The sequence below is a fragment of the Dermochelys coriacea genome, chromosome 7 (genome assembly GCF_009764565.3).
Source record: "Dermochelys coriacea isolate rDerCor1 chromosome 7, rDerCor1.pri.v4, whole genome shotgun sequence".
NCBI lineage: Eukaryota > Metazoa > Chordata > Testudines > Dermochelyidae > Dermochelys > Dermochelys coriacea.
Window position 1 is genome coordinate 118469651 of NC_050074.1, and position 17308 is coordinate 118486958.

The 17308-nt window shown below is 45.0% G+C and overlaps 1 protein-coding gene and 1 long non-coding RNA gene across 10 annotated transcripts in view; one reads left to right on the plus strand and one right to left on the minus strand.

The window, feature by feature from the left end:
• Nucleotides 1-7097, plus strand: part of XPNPEP1 (X-prolyl aminopeptidase 1) — a 55164-nt gene extending 48067 nt beyond the window's left edge. For all 9 annotated transcript variants that reach the window (XM_038410107.2, XM_038410106.2, XM_038410109.2 and 6 more), the window contains 5 exons: nt 1793-1862; nt 3586-3759; nt 4683-4759; nt 5646-5744; nt 6518-7097. In XM_038410107.2, coding sequence (XP_038266035.1) covers nt 1793-1862; nt 3586-3759; nt 4683-4759; nt 5646-5744; nt 6518-6646 — 549 coding nt within the window. In that variant the 3' untranslated portion in view covers nt 6647-7097. The remainder of the gene's footprint in view (nt 1-1792; nt 1863-3585; nt 3760-4682; nt 4760-5645; nt 5745-6517) is intronic.
• On the minus strand, nt 6747-16075 carry LOC122460976. The gene is made up of 2 exons (XR_006282652.1): nt 15952-16075; nt 6747-7926 (listed from the first exon to the last, which is right to left on the minus strand). It is a non-coding gene; the product is annotated as an uncharacterized LOC122460976 (long non-coding RNA).
• Nucleotides 16076-17308: the final 1233 nt, after the last annotated feature.

Consider the following 17308-nt stretch of genomic DNA (forward strand, 5'->3'; position numbering starts at 1 on the left):
AACCACCTTGCTGGGTAATTGACCCTACCATCACAAAGCTCAAATGGTAAGGCGGGGCATCAAGGGCTTGTCTAACAAAGGAGTCGCACTGGTTTCACTTACATCGGTTTAAAAATCAGCTCTCTGTGCGGATGCTGTTACAGCACATCCTCAGCAGAGCGCCTCCTATCAGCATTGTGCGGCACAGTGTCCAGGCAGCCTCAGGTTCCCAGCTGGGCTTCCCCTGCTTCGCCCAGCCTCCAATGCCTTCTGGGGTGCAGAGATTTAGGCCTGGTCTATACTAGAAAATGAGGTCAATTTAACGATGTCGCTCAGAGGTGTGAAAAATCCACGCCCCTGAGCGATGTAGGTAAGCCGACCTAAGTCCCCGTGGAGCCAGCTCTGGGTACAAGTGCCTGGCCTTAGCTAGCCTTCTGTTCCACATCTGCTCGCTCTCTCTCTCTGCCTGTTCCTTCCCCAGCTGAGCCTGGCTCTAAACCCCTCCCTGGAAGCCTGACTCCTGCCCCAGGTGTCTCCATTTGGGCTGACTAAGTTTTCTGGAGCTCATTAATCCCTTCCTGCCATCCATGGAGGCTTGGGTCCCCCATTGCAGAGGCTCTTATATTGGTTTCAAACTGGCATACGCTGTTATAAGCCAGTTTTAAAATGATATCAGAGAATTCACACTGGGATTTCAGCGATGTCACTAAATCTGTTTAAAATCCCATCGTTAGTTAAAATGAATGCAATTTTGCATGTATACCAGGCCTGTCTGTCTAGGTACTTACAGGAGAGCTCCTGTTTTACGAACTGTTGAGGCGTTCATATAATCAAAAAGTTCATAAAATAGAACATCTTAAAATTACAGTGAGTACGGTGCATAGATTGCCATATGGGTGCAATGCATCACATCTTGCCTTTCAAACCACTAGAAAGCTATTTCCAACATGCTGAAGGCATAGGACTGTCAAGGGATGTTGACTTGTTCTTGGACATCATTTTCTGTTATGAGATTTATTTTTTGCCTGCTGTTGGGAAAAATGGTTTGTATAACCGGTGGTTTGTAAGACTGGTGTCCACCTGGCATTCAGTTTGGAAGGCTTCAGTCCAGTCATTATTAGGGCCCTACGAAATTCACGGTCGTGAGAAATGCATCACGGACCGTGAAATCGGATTTCTCCCGTGCAATCTGGTCTTTTGTATAGGGTAAAAGTATACAAAAGTACACAGTATTTCTGAAACTGGGGGTCTTGACCCAAAAGGGGGTCACAAGGCTATTGTAGTGAGGGGTTATGGTATTGCCACCCTTACTTTTGTGCTGCTGCTGGTGACGGTGCTGCCTTCAGAGCATGGCACCTGTCCAGCAGCCACGGCTCTCCAGCTGCCCAGCTCTGAAGGCAGTGCAGAAGAAAGATCGGCAATACCGCAACCCCACCACAATAGTCTTGCGACCCTCTTTTGGGTGGGGACCCTCCGTTTGAGAAACCCTGAGTCTTAACGGCTTTACATGTATATATTTTACATTTACATTTGCCATTTTATATTTGTTACAACACCGTGAAATTTAAGATTTTTAAAATGCGATGTCTGTGCAATTTACAAAAATGGACCATAAATTTGGTAGAGCCCTAGTCATTATTGATTCTCTCAGTCTGTATCTTTGTTCTCATGCTTTGCTTTAGCATCACCTACTTTATGGGTCTTAGCTGAGCCTCTGTAACGCTCTGCTGACCTAGAACATGCAATCCTGTTTTCAAAGCAAAGAAGGAGGTTGCTTTTTATCTTCTTGTTACTCAGTGCTTTTCATTGGCAGGAATGCTTCACCTACGTCCTGAAAGGTCATATCGCTGTGAGTGCAGCCGTCTTCCCTAACGGAACCAAAGGTTGGTCGCTTGCTTTGTCTCACTTCGTTCTGCAGCTGCAGATTGTTCTGAGCAGATGGCTCAGACGACTGAGGTGTTTGGAGAATCATGTGACCATTTACAAGATTATTATGCTTGACGGATACAAATGAAGTTGGCAGACATGGAAGTTTTGTCTTTAATTGTGTTTCTTTGTATAACCATTACATTGCATCTTATTTATTGATCTAGCTCCTTTAACACCGTTTGGCAATTAAACTCTTGGACTGGAGTGAAGGGAATTTGTATCTCACTCTCACTCTAGTTCCACGGGTGTAATATTTTTATTGCTGAGTTGGATAGCAACAAATCACTGGCCACCTAGAACTTTACAGTTGTCTGGGTACTGTATAGCATGGCCACAGCCTGAGCAAGCAGAGATCTCACATTGCCTGCATCAAAAGCAGAGGTATTCATCTCAAGCTAAAGGAGAAGCTCTTGTGGGTGTTAGCAGTATAGGGCCAATGACACACAAATAAGATATTCTGATTCCATCCTGCAGAGGGCAGTGGCACACACACATAGCAGCCAGTTCCTTGCAGTGTTATGCTGTCCCACATAAGATACTCAGCAAAGATGTCGCTTTTTCATTTGGGCTCAGTTTGCATTTCTGATGCATTGCAAATACAGGCCAGATTTTCGCACCTGGATGCTGATGTTGGGCAGTCAAGCCCCAGATTCTGGTGCTCTAGGGAACTATTAGGCATGTGTGTACCAGGGTGAGGGAAGGCCATTTTGTCCTCTTAATCCCATCCCCAATTCTTCTGCCTCCAGTATACCTACAGTGACCACCTCTGCGGATGAGCATTCTGCAGGGGCCTTCAGCCTCTGGATACTCTACTGAGAGAGCCGGGGCTGGTGCGGGTTGCTTTTATGAGGCAGACACTGTTCTGAAAGGCCACAGGATGTCGACCCTGGAATTCTGTAGTTGGGAAGAGACTTGACTTGCTACCCTTGATGGTGTGGGTGGTGGTCTCACTGCCCTGAGACATTCTCTCCTAGTTCACAGTAAGCCCTGTATATATACCTGGTCCAGTTCCCACTGGGCTGGCCACAAAGATCTTTCACAATGAAATTACCTCAAATGCAAAAAGCCTTGATTGCAAAAGTCCTTCCTCCCAGTGTTCTTTTGGGGGTGGTTTCAAGCTATTTTCCCCAGCCTGGGAAGGGCACTCCGGGTCGCCCCTTTTCCTCCCAGTATTGAAGGTCTATGGCAGATATGCCCTTTGTATTGTCACCTCCGCATAATGAGAACAGGGAACATTTTGTCCCCCTCTCTAGGGTTTTTGTCTTGATTGGTTGGGTGACTGATTGACTGGGAGAGACGGGAGCCTTACCCCACCCTGCCAGTAAAAGCTCACCTCGGGTTCTTAAATAAATAGTCATCTCTTCTCCCCAAGACTCAGTCTTTCTCCAGGACCATTTCCTCTCTCCTCACATCAGCCTTTGCTGTCCCACAGGGTCTTTGTTTGGTTGAGTCTACTGTATTTGGAATGGGATAGCCTGGACCCCCATCCCTCTTTTTCCTTAAATAGCCACTATACCACATTACAGGTCTGTTTTATAACTTGCACCAAGCCGGTGACTTGCTTCTCTCTTTCATTTATGCTCTGGTGTCCCGTGGTAAGATCTGCAGGTGTGATCATCAAAGACTGACTTTGTGCAGCTGGAACCCTCTCTAAATGTCTCTTTTGCTGGCCTGCAGGTCACCTTCTGGATTCCTTTGCCCGCTCTGCATTGTGGGACTGTGGTTTGGATTATCTTCATGGCACAGGACATGGAGTTGGGTGTTTCCTGAATGTGCACGAGGGTCCATGTGGCATCAGCTACAAAACCTTTGCTGATGAACCCCTGGAAGCCGGCATGATCGTTTCTGATGGTATTTAGTGTCCTTGACTATATTCTGTAGTCAGATGAAGACCGCTGTGTTAACAAGTTGCTTAGGGAACAAATCTGAAAAGCAATGGGGGTGGGGGGATGTTTTCTGCCTTTCCATTTGCCAAGTAATTCCTTATTTAAGATATCTAGAGAGAGACCAAATCCGATTATACCTGGAGTCAGGTGTCTTAAAACCCCGTCTTTCTATTGTGACACTACAGGCCTGATTCTGCACTCACTTCCTCCTGGTTTACACCAATATAACTGTTAAAGTCAATGGAGCTATTGCTGGCAAACCAGGTTGAGAGGCAAACCAGAGCCTCAGACATATTTTCCCATTCTTCAGCGGAAGGATGGTCTTATGGCGACCACATAAGAATGGGCAGCAGGACTTGGAGGACCTAATCCACGGACTGTCTGTATGTCCTTGGGGCAATTGTTTAATCTTTCTATGCCTCAGTTTTCCCCGTGGGAAAATATGGGGATAATAATACTTAGCTACCTCGCGCATGGGGGCGGGACTGGGGGGGATTTGTGAGACTAAATTCATAAAGTTTCTTAAGTTGAGATCTTTACATGGAAGGCACTGTGTACAATGGGCACCCCTTAAAACAGACTGGGATGTTTTGGCCTGTGGATTAGTAGTGTTTGCAGAATTCTGGTGATTCAAACAGATGTGACACACACTTTGTATCCTTCTTTTGAGGTTGGAAGGTGACTCCCTAAACTGGGGCAGCCTGTCACCTTGCTTGGGCTGTGCATGCAGATTAGACGGAATGGGAAATTTGTTCCCCTCCGTGGGTGCCAGATGTCCAGACTATTTAGCTATGCAGATGAACTAAAGCCCCAGGAGGAAATTCACCTGTTGTGATAAGTGGTTGTGCTACCCGGCAGGGATTGGCTGATTATTGTCTGTCTCTGCAGAGCCTGGGTATTATGAAGATGAGTCTTTTGGGATCCGCATAGAAAATGTGGTACTCGTGATCCCTGCCAAAACCAAGGTGAGTGACTTCTGAGCATGCTCAAGAAGCACCTTATCGCCTCTCTGTGAGCTGATGGTTGTAAAAAAACGAATGTCTCATGGATTTTGAATGAAAAGCCTGGAACTGGAAGCAGGTCAATATTGCAGGCAGTTGTACCCACAGGTCTAGTTTTCCCACGGGGCTGGGTTACTGCACTTGCAAGTGTTTCACTCAGGGAAAACGTATGAGGACTTTTCTCTGAAAGGAGACTGAGTCCCAGTCTCTTTCTGTAAACAGATATAATGAGGACAAGGCTGGTGCTGCTGTGATCTGCACAGCTCACTAGAAAAGATCAGGCAAGGTTAAAATCTGTGCAGCAGAATCCTCCCAAGTGTCCTCTCTCTGCTCCGGAGATTCAGGGCTCGAGTCTCTGCATTCCAGCCTCTTTGTGTCACTGCGGGGTTGTAAAGCTAACAGCTGGATTTTCCTAGGCATGGCAGGGTCTCCAGCTGGAGTAGAGCCAATATAGTCTGCTTCAACACCCACACCTGCCTGGTTGGGGGGATTATGCATTCATTAAGCACAGGTGCTTTCAAAAAGGAACATTTAATTGTCTGCTAAATCTCTTGGGGTGAAATGTCACAAGGAATGCCAAAATGAGCAATTCCAGGTAGCTGCCCTTCTACAAGATGATCTCAGATTTGGGATTCAGGGGTCTGATCTGAAGCCCAAATGTAGACTTCCATTGATGTCAGTGGACTTTACGTCAGGCCCTCCCACAGTTGGAACACCAGCCAAATGTTTTCCCTTCTGAACCATGCATAAGTCATGCCAAGCACTGGGGTTTCACATGTTGTGCAGAACACTCCTATCCAGCTGGAGCAGTTTTCAATGACTAAGGATGTCTTTCCTTGTTCCTCTGCAGTACAACTTCAGTAACAGAGGGAGCCTGACTTTTGAGCCACTAACCCTGGTTCCGATCCAGACTAAAATGATCAGTGTCCCTTTACTGACACAAAAAGAGGTAAGGGAAGCAGTTGTGGAGGGGAGTGGACTCATTCTAAAGGGCCAAAGGATCCTGGTCTCCCCTTCATCTCTCAGTAGGGCTACCTTCCTGCTGGCGGTGATTTCACTTTGGCAGATCACCTAAACTAATCTCTGCTTGACTCTCCTCTTACTCCCTACACTACCAGCCCTATCATGGTGCTACCCACTTTGTTTCCTTTGCTTCATCCCTTCTATCATGTTGCCCCCCCACCTAGAATAGCCTTCCCCATCTCTTTTCCAATACTTGCCCTCTCTACTCTTCCTTCCTACCCTCTCCTGACCAATAACCCCACTCACATTCCCTTTTCTGCATGCGTGTTGTATGCACTATCTTCTGTGGCCGTCAGGCCCAAAATGGTAGCCCACATCTAGGTGTATAGTCCCGTTCAAGGCAGTGTATGTAATGACTCCAGGGCTCTCAGGCCCAAGTATTAAAAAGTGGCCACTGACTTTGTTGGAGACACTCATTTTTAGAGATGGTAAAGTAGCCACGGATCCAACTGAAGGCAAAGAGAGGAGCCTCAGCACCTCTGAAAATCAGGTCTTAGGTGCCTCAGTTTTGACACCCACAATTGCAAGCCATTCCTGAATATATGGGCCTGGCCCTTTTCCCTTCTGCTCTAATGACCCGGTCAGTTCCCCACTGAGAGCTGACTATGTTGCCCATGCAAAAGTGCAGGATGAACAGATCAACCTCTGCTCCCCCTCTTCTTGATTTGCATTAAACGTTGCTCCTGTCTCTTTCTCTAGTGCGACTGGGTGAACGATTACCACCGGAAATGCAGGGAGGTGATTGGGGCAGAACTGAAGAGCCAAGGACGATATGAGGCTCTCCAATGGCTCATCAGGGAGACGGAGCCCATCACAAAAATGCATTAAAACCAACTTTTTTTAAAAATAACTTTTTACATGGTGACAGTTAGAATCATTCAACCTTAAAATCCTCTATTCCCTCACCCCTCGTTTTGAAAAATGAATGTGGATTGAGGAAGAGCCTTTGAGAACCATTTGGAAATAGGGGAGGGAAGGGGGCTTTTTGTTTAGCTTTTGTTTTCCTTTGTGGGGGGACAGGAGCATTCTGTCTGTGAACAAGTTTTCTGATAATGAGCAAATCTCAAAAGTGAAGTCTTCTGCTTTTGCAATCTGGGCCTTGCTGAAACAATCATTCGAGGAGACAATAACTGGAATGTTTTATACATTTTGATTTATCACTGTGAAAACCCAGTGGTTTTACATTCTTGGGTTCCAGTTGCCTATACACTGCTGATGTTAACTGTTATACTGATGAGCCTGTATTTCTGATCAGCTAATAAAAGCTTCAGAGCCCTGATTTGCTCTGTTGCCTTCAGTCTCTCTGGTCTCTATCAGCGATGTAACGGATTTAATTGGCCTTTAAACTCAGAGCCAAGCCCAGCCCTCACCCACCACAGGCACACCTGGCTTAAAATACATAGACACACCTTTCCCTTGGAGTTGGGGCAGGTGTTAAACATCATAGGAGTATTCTACTTTGTGGCAGATCTCTGCACAGCATTGCAAACAAAACCCTATGGAGGTGTGTGAATGCAAAAGGCCACGGCTGAATCGCCTGCCCGTAGGCTATAGTATGGGTCTGTCTACTTATATGGTGCCAATCAATGCAGTATATAAGAGTACAGTGTCATGGAATCATAGCCCTTCCTGTTGTAGGTGTTTAAAGCAAACAGCTAAGGTGGACACAAACCAAACAGGCTTTCACAATACGTTGTGTTCATAGTTCAAGTTCCAGCTCAGTGTGCCTTTGTGTACCAGGGACTTGCTCTGTCTGGATCTCAGTATAACGCACAGACATCTAGTGGCTAAACAATAGACTGCAAATAAACATTATGCAGAAGGGCCCTGCACCCTGCCTCCATGATGGAGAAAAAAATTCCGTCCTCCATGTAAAATCCCATTGCTCAGTGTTGTTTGCAATGAAAGCAGAGTTAGGCTCATAATGTGTAATGATATTGTCACACCGTGTTCACTAAAGCACCTGAATTAATAGTCCAGCCTCTTGCTGGAAACAAAAATTCTGAAGCCTCCCTTAGAAACTGCAGGAAAACCAAGAGTTTTTCCAGCCAAGCAGTAAGTCTGACGTTGACGAGATGCTGCCAAGTCCTTGTAGCTCTCATGTATTTCTGTAATTTTTTTAAAAGTGAAACAGTAATTAAGCCACATTAAATGACAAAGCTTGTTTAAATATTCCTCAGCACTGCTGGAAACCCAAATGCGTGCAGGTGCCTGAGAACTTGCAAGTGAAATAGGCAATGAAACCAAACAGTCTCATCATTACACAATCCAAGCTGAGGAAAAAACCCAAAGTGAAAAACGTTAAAAATCTGAGTGGCTGGCTTTTTCAAATTCACTTTATCCAAGGCATAAAAACTCAGATGTGTGGGTTTTTTTTTTCTTTCAAGTATTACTTTTATCTTGATTGTGTCCCTGTAAGGTTGTGATAATACTTCAGTGCAAATCAGTGTTATTTTTTTCTTGTGTGCACAGTTTTAGTGGTGTTATAATCCTGGGTGAGAAATGACTTGCTTCCCTTTACTGGGTGCTTCTTTGCCAAATACCTGACATGTGATAGGACATGTTCAAAGTTCATACAAGTGCTTTCTCAACAAATCATCACATGGAGATGAATCTTTGTTAATTGCCATCCAAATTAACTTTTGCACAGCTGGGAATGAATGATCAGAGAGGTACCTGTTCCATGCCTGCAGCCATACTGCCTTGGGTTGTGATCTTGTCTGATCTCAGAAACTAAGTAGGGTCAATAGTTGGATGAGACACTTTTAGGGAAATCCCAGCTGTGGAAAGCAATGACCTTGCTAGCTGAATTAGTTATCATGCACTGAGCCAGTATGGAGAGACTGTTGCTGAAGGACTAAAGACTGAGATGTAAAAATGAAGTTCCTAGGCACCTGTAATTGTTAAACCTCCCAAAAATAAGGCAGTTCAAGGCCTTGGAGTCCTGCTCAGATTCCAATCTGCATTAGCTACTTCCTGCCAACTCCTTGGCTTCAGTTGATCACACTCTTCTTTACTTTGTCTCTTATGCTCCACGAGTAGAAAGACAGACACAGGAGCCCTGATAGCAGACTACCAAAGGTTAAATATAGCAGCCAAGAGTGAGGCATGTCCCCTGTCCTGCATTGATGGGAAGTTGTCCCTCTTGCATGGTTGCTGTTAGATACCAAAAGTAGGGGACAGCAGGGAGAAGTGAAGTCTTCTAGCTGGAGCTGGCAGAAAAATGCCAATTGGCTTTTCATGGGGAAATTTTTAAACACTTCAGGGTTTTTTCCTTAAAGTTCCCACAATTTCCCCCCAGTTTTCAGAGAAAACTCAAAAATTAATTTTTTTTCTGGTTTTTGCTTTTCAGTTTCTGCTCCTCCCCCCTTTTCCAGTGTCACAATGTAAAAGGGGGAAAAAAGGAAGAGCAGGGAGTGGGAAACAGAGGGAAGGAAGAGTAAAGGCAAGAACCCTCCCCCAAACTCTGAACAACAATTAAACAGTTTTGTTTGTCTATCAAAAAACTTCCCCAAAAAAGAAAATTTCACATGGAAATTTTTATTTCATTGGAAAATTTTCCTTGGAGAGGTAGGAAAAAGGCTAATTTTGGTAGAAAAATTTGAGAGCAAATTTTCAACCAGCTCTATTTCTGAATGCATTTTCTACCACGTTGGGCATATGATCACTTAAGATCATGCCACAAAGCCAACTTTTTATAGTCGAGCATGTTACTGCAAGAGTTATGGCGGGAATAAACCTGCTATTCTGATGGTATTATTATATTGACTCCCTGCTGTGACATCAATCTCAGGACACCCAGAACTGTGGGCCACTGTGTTACCCCTCTGCCATCGCAAGGGAGCGCTTTGTTGCTGCTAAGCTCTGGCTCAGCTTCCTGTCTGCCTTGCCAGCAAACTCTTCAAGACTCTGTCAGTCTAAACGTGGCCTTCCCGTTAACAATCAGTGAGCCAGAGTTCCCCAGAGACATCTTCCTGCAGCGTCTAGTCCTTCTCACAGGCTATGCACAGAAACGATGATTAAGTTTGCTGCATCCGAAGAGACTGAGCACTCGTCAGCCTATAAGGTTAGCTGAAGGCTTGCATGTTCTAATACACAACATTGAGATGGTTTTGTAATAAAACAAGAATCAGTTTGTTAACAAAGAACAGAGATTTAGGTGATGCTAAGCAAGAATAAAAGACAGGTATGGTTAAAAATCAACCAAAGCACACTCTCTAGTGACTAAAATTTTATCTTAGAAAGTTACAATCTTTGCCTAAGGAGTTTTCTTACTGTCATCAAGTTACCAGTATCCCTAGCTTGCCAGACTAGGGGATCCAACTTTCATAGGCTCAGTGTCCCCTCAGAGCTGTATAACTAAAAGGTCCTTTTGTTCCCCTTATTTTACCCAAAATCGAATGTCTCTGCTGCAAGTGTCAGTAAGGCTTCCTAGGGTGCAGATTCTGTCTCCTAGAGTGAGAGTTAAGCTGTCTTCGCTGTAGCCTATAGGTATAAATAGGTAAATTATAGGTACAAATTAAGGCAGTAATGCAAAAAGCCTATGGGTCCCAAGCCTGTAAAGACAATAGCTTAGCCAAACTAACGAAGGACAAAAGCCTAATGACTTGACATGAGTCACTCATATATGACTCTAGAGCACGCTGTGAGGTTTAAGTCAGTGTTGCTAAACTGCTGACTGGTAACCACAAGTTGTCATTTGGCATCAGCTTTAGCTGAGTTAAGCTAGGAGCCTCAGCAGATGTCTGACCACAAGCATGCCATAGTAACTAACTGCCGTATATGCTAATAAGCTTGAGGTGAAAGGTCTAGTAACCTATGGGTAAGGTTAAGATTCTGTCATGGGTATTTTTAGTAAAAGTCAGGGACAGGTCGTGGGCAATAAACAAAAGTTCAGAGAAGCCTGTAATCTGTCCCCGATTTTTACTAAAAATAGCCTGGGAACAGGGGGAAACAAACAGAGCCCTGCCGGGGGCTTGCAGCTGCTCCAGTGCTACCGCGGCTCCTATGGCGGAGGCTGGCCACTGCTGCTCCAGCCCCAGGAGTGCTGACCCAACCCCACCTGCTGCTTCAGCCCTGGGGCCAGTGCTCTGGCGGTCCCAGGGCTGACAGCTGCTCCTGCCCTGCCCCAGAAGAAGTCATGGAGGGCCTGGAAAGGCACGGAATCCGTGACCTCCATGACAGAATTGTATCCTTACCTATGGGAGAAGGTCACCCCAACACTAGCCGGGTGATGAAATGCAGAAAAGGAAAAGGGGCTGAACCCCCTACTGACTATGCATTTGGCATAGTGGGGGGTCAGTGTAACACATTATAAAAGCTGTGTCCTAGCCTGCGTGCCTAGGGAGATGCCAGAATGCCGACCACTAGTGGTGATGAGAATGATGATTAACACATCAGGTTTTTCCACAAGGGATAGTGTGAGTACATGGATGCTCAGATGCGGGACATTTTGACCATTCTGTATTATCGCTGTCTACTTTTCTGGGTTGGTATGTTTGTGCTTTTGCTACCTGTGCAAATAAAACTATTACGATGCCAGAACCCTTTTCCTAAGTGTGATTGTCTCTCTTGTGCAGGGTTCTCGTCATAACTCGAATACTCATCACGAGACAGAACCCTGCCAAACTATGGAGTGTGAATTAGCTTTTCTAATTCATCACTATAACCAATACACAGCCAGTATATTAGCCAGCATCTTCCCCATGTGTTTAGCTTGATGGCTTTACGTAAATGCACTTTCATTGTCCTCTGCCAGTAGTCAAGCTGGTTGGACAGGTAAATAAACATTCCTTTGTCTAGGGCCAGCTGGCTTTATGCACTGCTGCCCAAACACATTTTTCAAACCCATTTCCACCACACATCTATAGCTCTTTGTACACAACCAGTACATATAGAACACGATGTCTGGGACCAGCGTGTCCCCAGTTTACACATGGTACCTTACATGACACCTTGGAGCTACATATTATGACAACAGTGTGTCGGGGCTATGAGTGTGTTGGGCCTGATGTGAGTTATAGTATTGGGGCGGGGGGACCCTCTACCAGGTGGCATTGAGGGGATCTCAGTGTCACACCCATTGAAGTCAATGGGTAGTTTTGCTTAGCCACTGAGATCCGTACAGCTCAAGCTTTTGGGGTTAGCTCCTTAGCTGGTGTAAACTGGTGCAACACCATCTTAATGGCACAATCCCAGTTTACATCATCTGAGATGCTGGTGCCCTGTGCATACAAGTAGTGCTACTGGAGTAGTAAGAATATTAGCAAGCTGGAGGCATTCTCCAACTGCATTTGAGGAATGTCAAGTTTTTTGTTGCCCTTCCCGTAAAAATGTTACACGAGGAGCCGGTGCTTATTTTTCCCCCCTAGAAAAATCCTCAATCAAAAATCATGACTGGAGCTTGGGCACTGCATAGTGGCAGTATGCCCATCGCTAGCCAAGGTTTTCGAGACAAATAGACCATTTCACCTTGAGTTGGAAGCTTTGTGATCATTTATCACAGGCAGAGAGCTCCGACAGCCTGTAAGTGTTTGAGTAGCTGTCTCCTATGAAATCCTGCCCTCTGCTCACTCTTATCATAAATGTTCCTGGCAGTGGCGAAATTCAGTTGTTTTGGAGCTTAAATGGCTCATAACTCGCCTGCAATGGGAACTCCAATATTTGCTCACGTGACTATCAAATCTGTCACTTCCCAAGGCAGCAATTGGCTCTACTTTTGATTTAAGCAGACCAGTCCTCAAAAAACCAAATGCGTCCTAGAATAGTGGGATTTAGGAGTTCCTTGGCAAATACACTTAAGTCAATTTGGCATTTAGGCTGATAAAGATAGATTAGCTGAGAACACCCTGTACAGTTGGAGAGCCAGGCTACAAAATGGCAGCATCCCAGAAAACAAGAAAGATGGAGAGGCTGGCTTCCCCACTTTATATACAATAGTTGCTCTAGTGAACCTCTCATAGTGAACCTCTCATAGGGACTAGCCCAAAGGTGATCATAACTTGTTGCCTTCATATGGGGCAAATTCCTTCTCTAAAATTACATGGAGCTGTCAGGGGCTTCCCATATACAGGGCATGCCACAGGGACTGTTTTTGAAGCATCCCAGGGGTTGTTAGCAGGGAGTTGAATGAGGAGGTGCTGATGCACAGGGTTTCCATGAAACTGGGAGAGTGGGGCACCAGTGGATAACAGGAGAGCTGTAGACCTGAGCAGGGTGGTGCCAGTTTTTTTATTTAAATACGCTAATGAACTCAGTATAACGAGCAGTGGTACATTCCAGCTTCGTGCTTACATGGCCCCATTCACCATAGTACATGAGCACCTCATAATCATTAATGGATGTTTACCCTCACAGTTCCCCCACCAAGACCATTACCTCCATCTTACAAACAGGGAACCAAAGCACAGGGTAACTTGACCAGGGTCATACAGTGAGTCTGCAGCTGAGCCAGGAATTGAACCCAACTCTCTTGAGGCCTGGACCAGGGTTCTTTCCATGAGCTCATCCTTCCTATGCTAATGTAATCTCCTCTAATGCCTTTCTGTGCAGACGGCAACAAAGGGATGTGATAGGCTTCGGGGGGGGGGGGGTGTCTAAGGGCAACACTGTGTAGTGCTGTGTTTGAGATCAGGCACATTTCCTTGCTCTTAGGACACGAAGAGGCTGGGGAATCTGCTTAGGTACTTAAATGAAGAGGTCCATTGGTAGCTCCTAAGCGTGTTTTACATAAGGACAAAACTCCCCATGGCTTTTGTTTTAATAGAAGTTACTGTAGTAATAAGAGAAAAATGAAACAAGAGGACATAAAAATGAACTGTGTTGATGTTTAATTAAATTGCCTATTAACAGTTGTGTACTGGCCTGGAAGGATTTTAATGCAACAATTAAAATAAGGAGCTATCTTCTCAGCTGTCCATCTTCTCTGGGGATGCCCGCAAGAACAGCAGACTGCTCAGATCAAGAGCCATTTGTTTTCTTCTATCCAGCTTGTTAAAATTATTCTAAATTTGGCATGCAGCAGATGCACACAGATAAAAACCAGCCAAGACATTTCTCTCCTGCAATTTTTGGCATAAAAAACAAGGACTCATTTTATAGTAGTCCAGGAGGCAAGAGTTTAATACAGTCCTGGCTCTTTAAAATGCCTCCTGTTTTTACAGGAACTCAGTGTTATTCAGTGGAATTCGCCCTGCAAGATGAAAGGAATTTTAAAGGGCCAGGACTGTAAGATGCATAGTGAAGAACTGTAGGGAAAATTGTTAAGGATTTTGAAAAAAAGCCAAAACATTGTAGATGGGAAAAATCAAGGTCACATCACATGCATGTTAATGAAGAATTAAGACTCTAATTGACGATTGGGATATAGTGATATCTAGGACATTGCAATGAACTGGGGTGTGTATAGTCATGTGCACCATTCTTCCCTATTGAATGGAATGTCAAAAGTGTGGCTATGCAGGGTAGTTGTAGCTGTGTTGGTCCCAGGATATTAGAGAGACCAGGTGCGGGGGAGGTAATATTTATTTGTGGGCCAACTTCTGTTGGTTAGAGAGACAAGGTTTCAAGTTTACACAGAGCTCATCTTCAGGCTGTCTGCACCCCCATTAAAAGTGGAGTAGAGCTGCAACCTTATCTCATTTGGTTAAAGGACTGTGGGGTTTTATTGGAGCCAAAGGTCAATTTTGATCCTTATTATTTTTATTTATTGATCATGGACCAGGACTCCATGGTGCTAGGTGCTGTACAAACACAAGGAGCTTACCTAAGTGTTATAATATTACATGTATGCAGTTCACCAACGAGCTTACATACACGGCTATGGCTCAGTAAGGACATACTGTGTGACTGCATTGAGACATCAGTAATGATCACTAATGCAGGGACGTAGTCTATGTCTAGCCAGGCACTTGTAATGCACGGTGATGGCAAGGTGCTGATAGAATGACTTTTGAAAGATGGTCCCAGGTCTCCTCACCCACTTGAGTGAACCAGAAGTGTGGCTTTGGCCTTGTCAGTGGTGTAGATTAGCTCAGATTTTGGCAGCTGGGGCCGCTGCAAAGGGGCACAACACAAGTGTAGACAACAAACACTGTGATGCGTAATAGTGACAATTCCCCTGGGCTCTGGCAGAGGAAACTTATCCTTACATTAGGGGTCTGAACTGAAGTAGTTACACAAGTAGCTGATGACCAACGACTGAAATCAGGGCTAAACTACGGTATAGTCAAAGCTTGAGCTTGTAAACCATTTTCTTGTGTTACAACCATGTACGTGTAAAAAACCAAAATATAAGGACCTGTAACTTTATGACAACCTAGACAAATTAGAGGATTGGGCCAAAAGAAATCTGATGAGGTTCAGCAAAGACAAGTGCAGAGTCCTGCACTGAGGATGGAAGAATCCCAGGCACTGCTACAGGCTGGGGACTGACTGGCTAAGCAGCAGTTCTGCAGAAAAGGACTTGGGGGTTACAGTGGATAAGAAGCTGGATATGAGTCAACAGTGTGCTCTTGTCGCCAAGAAGGCCAATGGCATTTTGTGATTTATAAGTAGAGCATTGCCAGCAGATCGAGGGACATGATCATTCCCCTCTATTCGGCATTGGTGAGGTCTCATGTGGAGTACTGTGTCCAGTTTTGGGCCCCATACTGCAAGAAGGATGTGGAAAAATTGGAAAGAGTCCAGCTGAGTCCAGGGCAACAAAAATGGTTAGGGGGCTGGAGAACATGACTTATGAGGAGAGGCTGAGGGAACTGGGATTATTTAGTCTGCAGAAGAGAAGAATGAGGGGGAATTTGATAGCAGCTTTCAACTACCTGAAAGAGGGTTCCAAAGAGGATGGATCTAGACTGTTCTCAGTAGTAGCAGATGACAGAACAAGGATTAATGGTCTCAAGTTGCAGTGGGGGAGGTTTAGGTTGGATATTTGAAAAAACTTTTTCACTAGGAGGGTGGTAAAGCACTGTAAGGAAGGTGGTGGAATCTCCTTCCTTAAAGGTTTTTAAGGTGAGGCTTGACAAAGGCCTGGCTGGGATGATTTAGTGGGTGTTGGTCCTGCTTTGAGCAGGGGATTGGATTAGATGACCTCTTGAGGTCCCTCCCAACCCTGATATTCTATGTCAAACACTCACCTCACTCATGCTACAGAAGAACAAAAATAAACAAATATTTGTTTTTGGAGGAACCTGTGTGCTGATTTGATTTTCTTGAGTTAGCATTGGACTTGGCAATCTTACTCCATTAAATAACCGGAATTTCAGTCAGGTGATCTGTTTAAAATGAACACAAAAGCCGTACAATCATCCTTAACCCAAGAAGAGAAAAATATCTGCAGTCTCAATTCACTCATCTGTGAGCCATGCCTTCTCCATTTGCTTAAAAAGGCAAAGCATCTAACACTAACTCCCTAAATATTCTATAGCCCAAGATCCTTCTGATGTTTGAATTACTCCAGAAATGAAACTAGCAAATGGAATTTTTTAAAAAAATGTGACAGAGCACAATGATTTCTGAATCACACTTTATAAATAGCCCAAACTCTCGCCTAGGTCTGAACTAGATAATGAAGTAATTTAGTCAGCAGATGGCGCTCTTTGTTTCAATGTTAACTGCAGATGGGCTTTGATAAGAAAGTGGGTCGGCTGTTGAAAGGTGTTTTACTACCTTAAATCCTAGAGCAGGGATCTGCTTTCAGGGGATTTGCTGACAGTCATTAGTACCAAATGAACTCATAGGCATGCTCCCTGTCTATGGGCCCAGCTGCCCGGTCCTACAGACATATCCTGCTTTTCACCATACTATTGAAGTCTCATGGTAGCAAGCACTGTGCTGGGTAGGGGGGCTGTTGTGGGACTGGACCGCACATTGTATATCTGGGCCATGATGTCCTAACCTACCCTCACACTACAATGCGGTTTCACTCCAGGACCTAGGAACATTGTTGTAACAGGGTAACAGTGGCTGGGGTGGCTCCCTGCCTCAGCTGTCCCTATTCAGGATTCCTTCAATAAATTCCATCAGCCCAGAGCCCTTAAAACATTTCCCTTCTGTGTCAAAGGTATTTATAGACTTCAAACCAAAAACTGTCCTGGGGATTCCTCCCTGCGTTTGGCTGGCTGGCTGGCTGGCCAGCCAGCCACTCCCTGCCCTACCTGGCTGCAGTCTTTTGGGCCGTGAAATCTCAAACTCTCCTGCAGTCTTCTGCTTTCTGTAGCTCCCTTTGCTACAGCTTCCCCTCTGGCTCTTTATAGAGATCGTCAGGCCTCTATCAAGCCTCATCACAAGGCAATTAATGAGGCACAGGTGGACTGGACCATTCCCTCTTAAAAGGAACTGACTAGTCCACCCTCTGACAGTCAGGATACAAAAGGCCTAACACAATGACATTGCACCAGCGCTGATGTTAATCGTGGTATACTTTAATGTTTCACAAGTGTTCCCTGCAGGATACTGGAAATGGCTCATCCAAGCTTGGACAAGATACAAGGT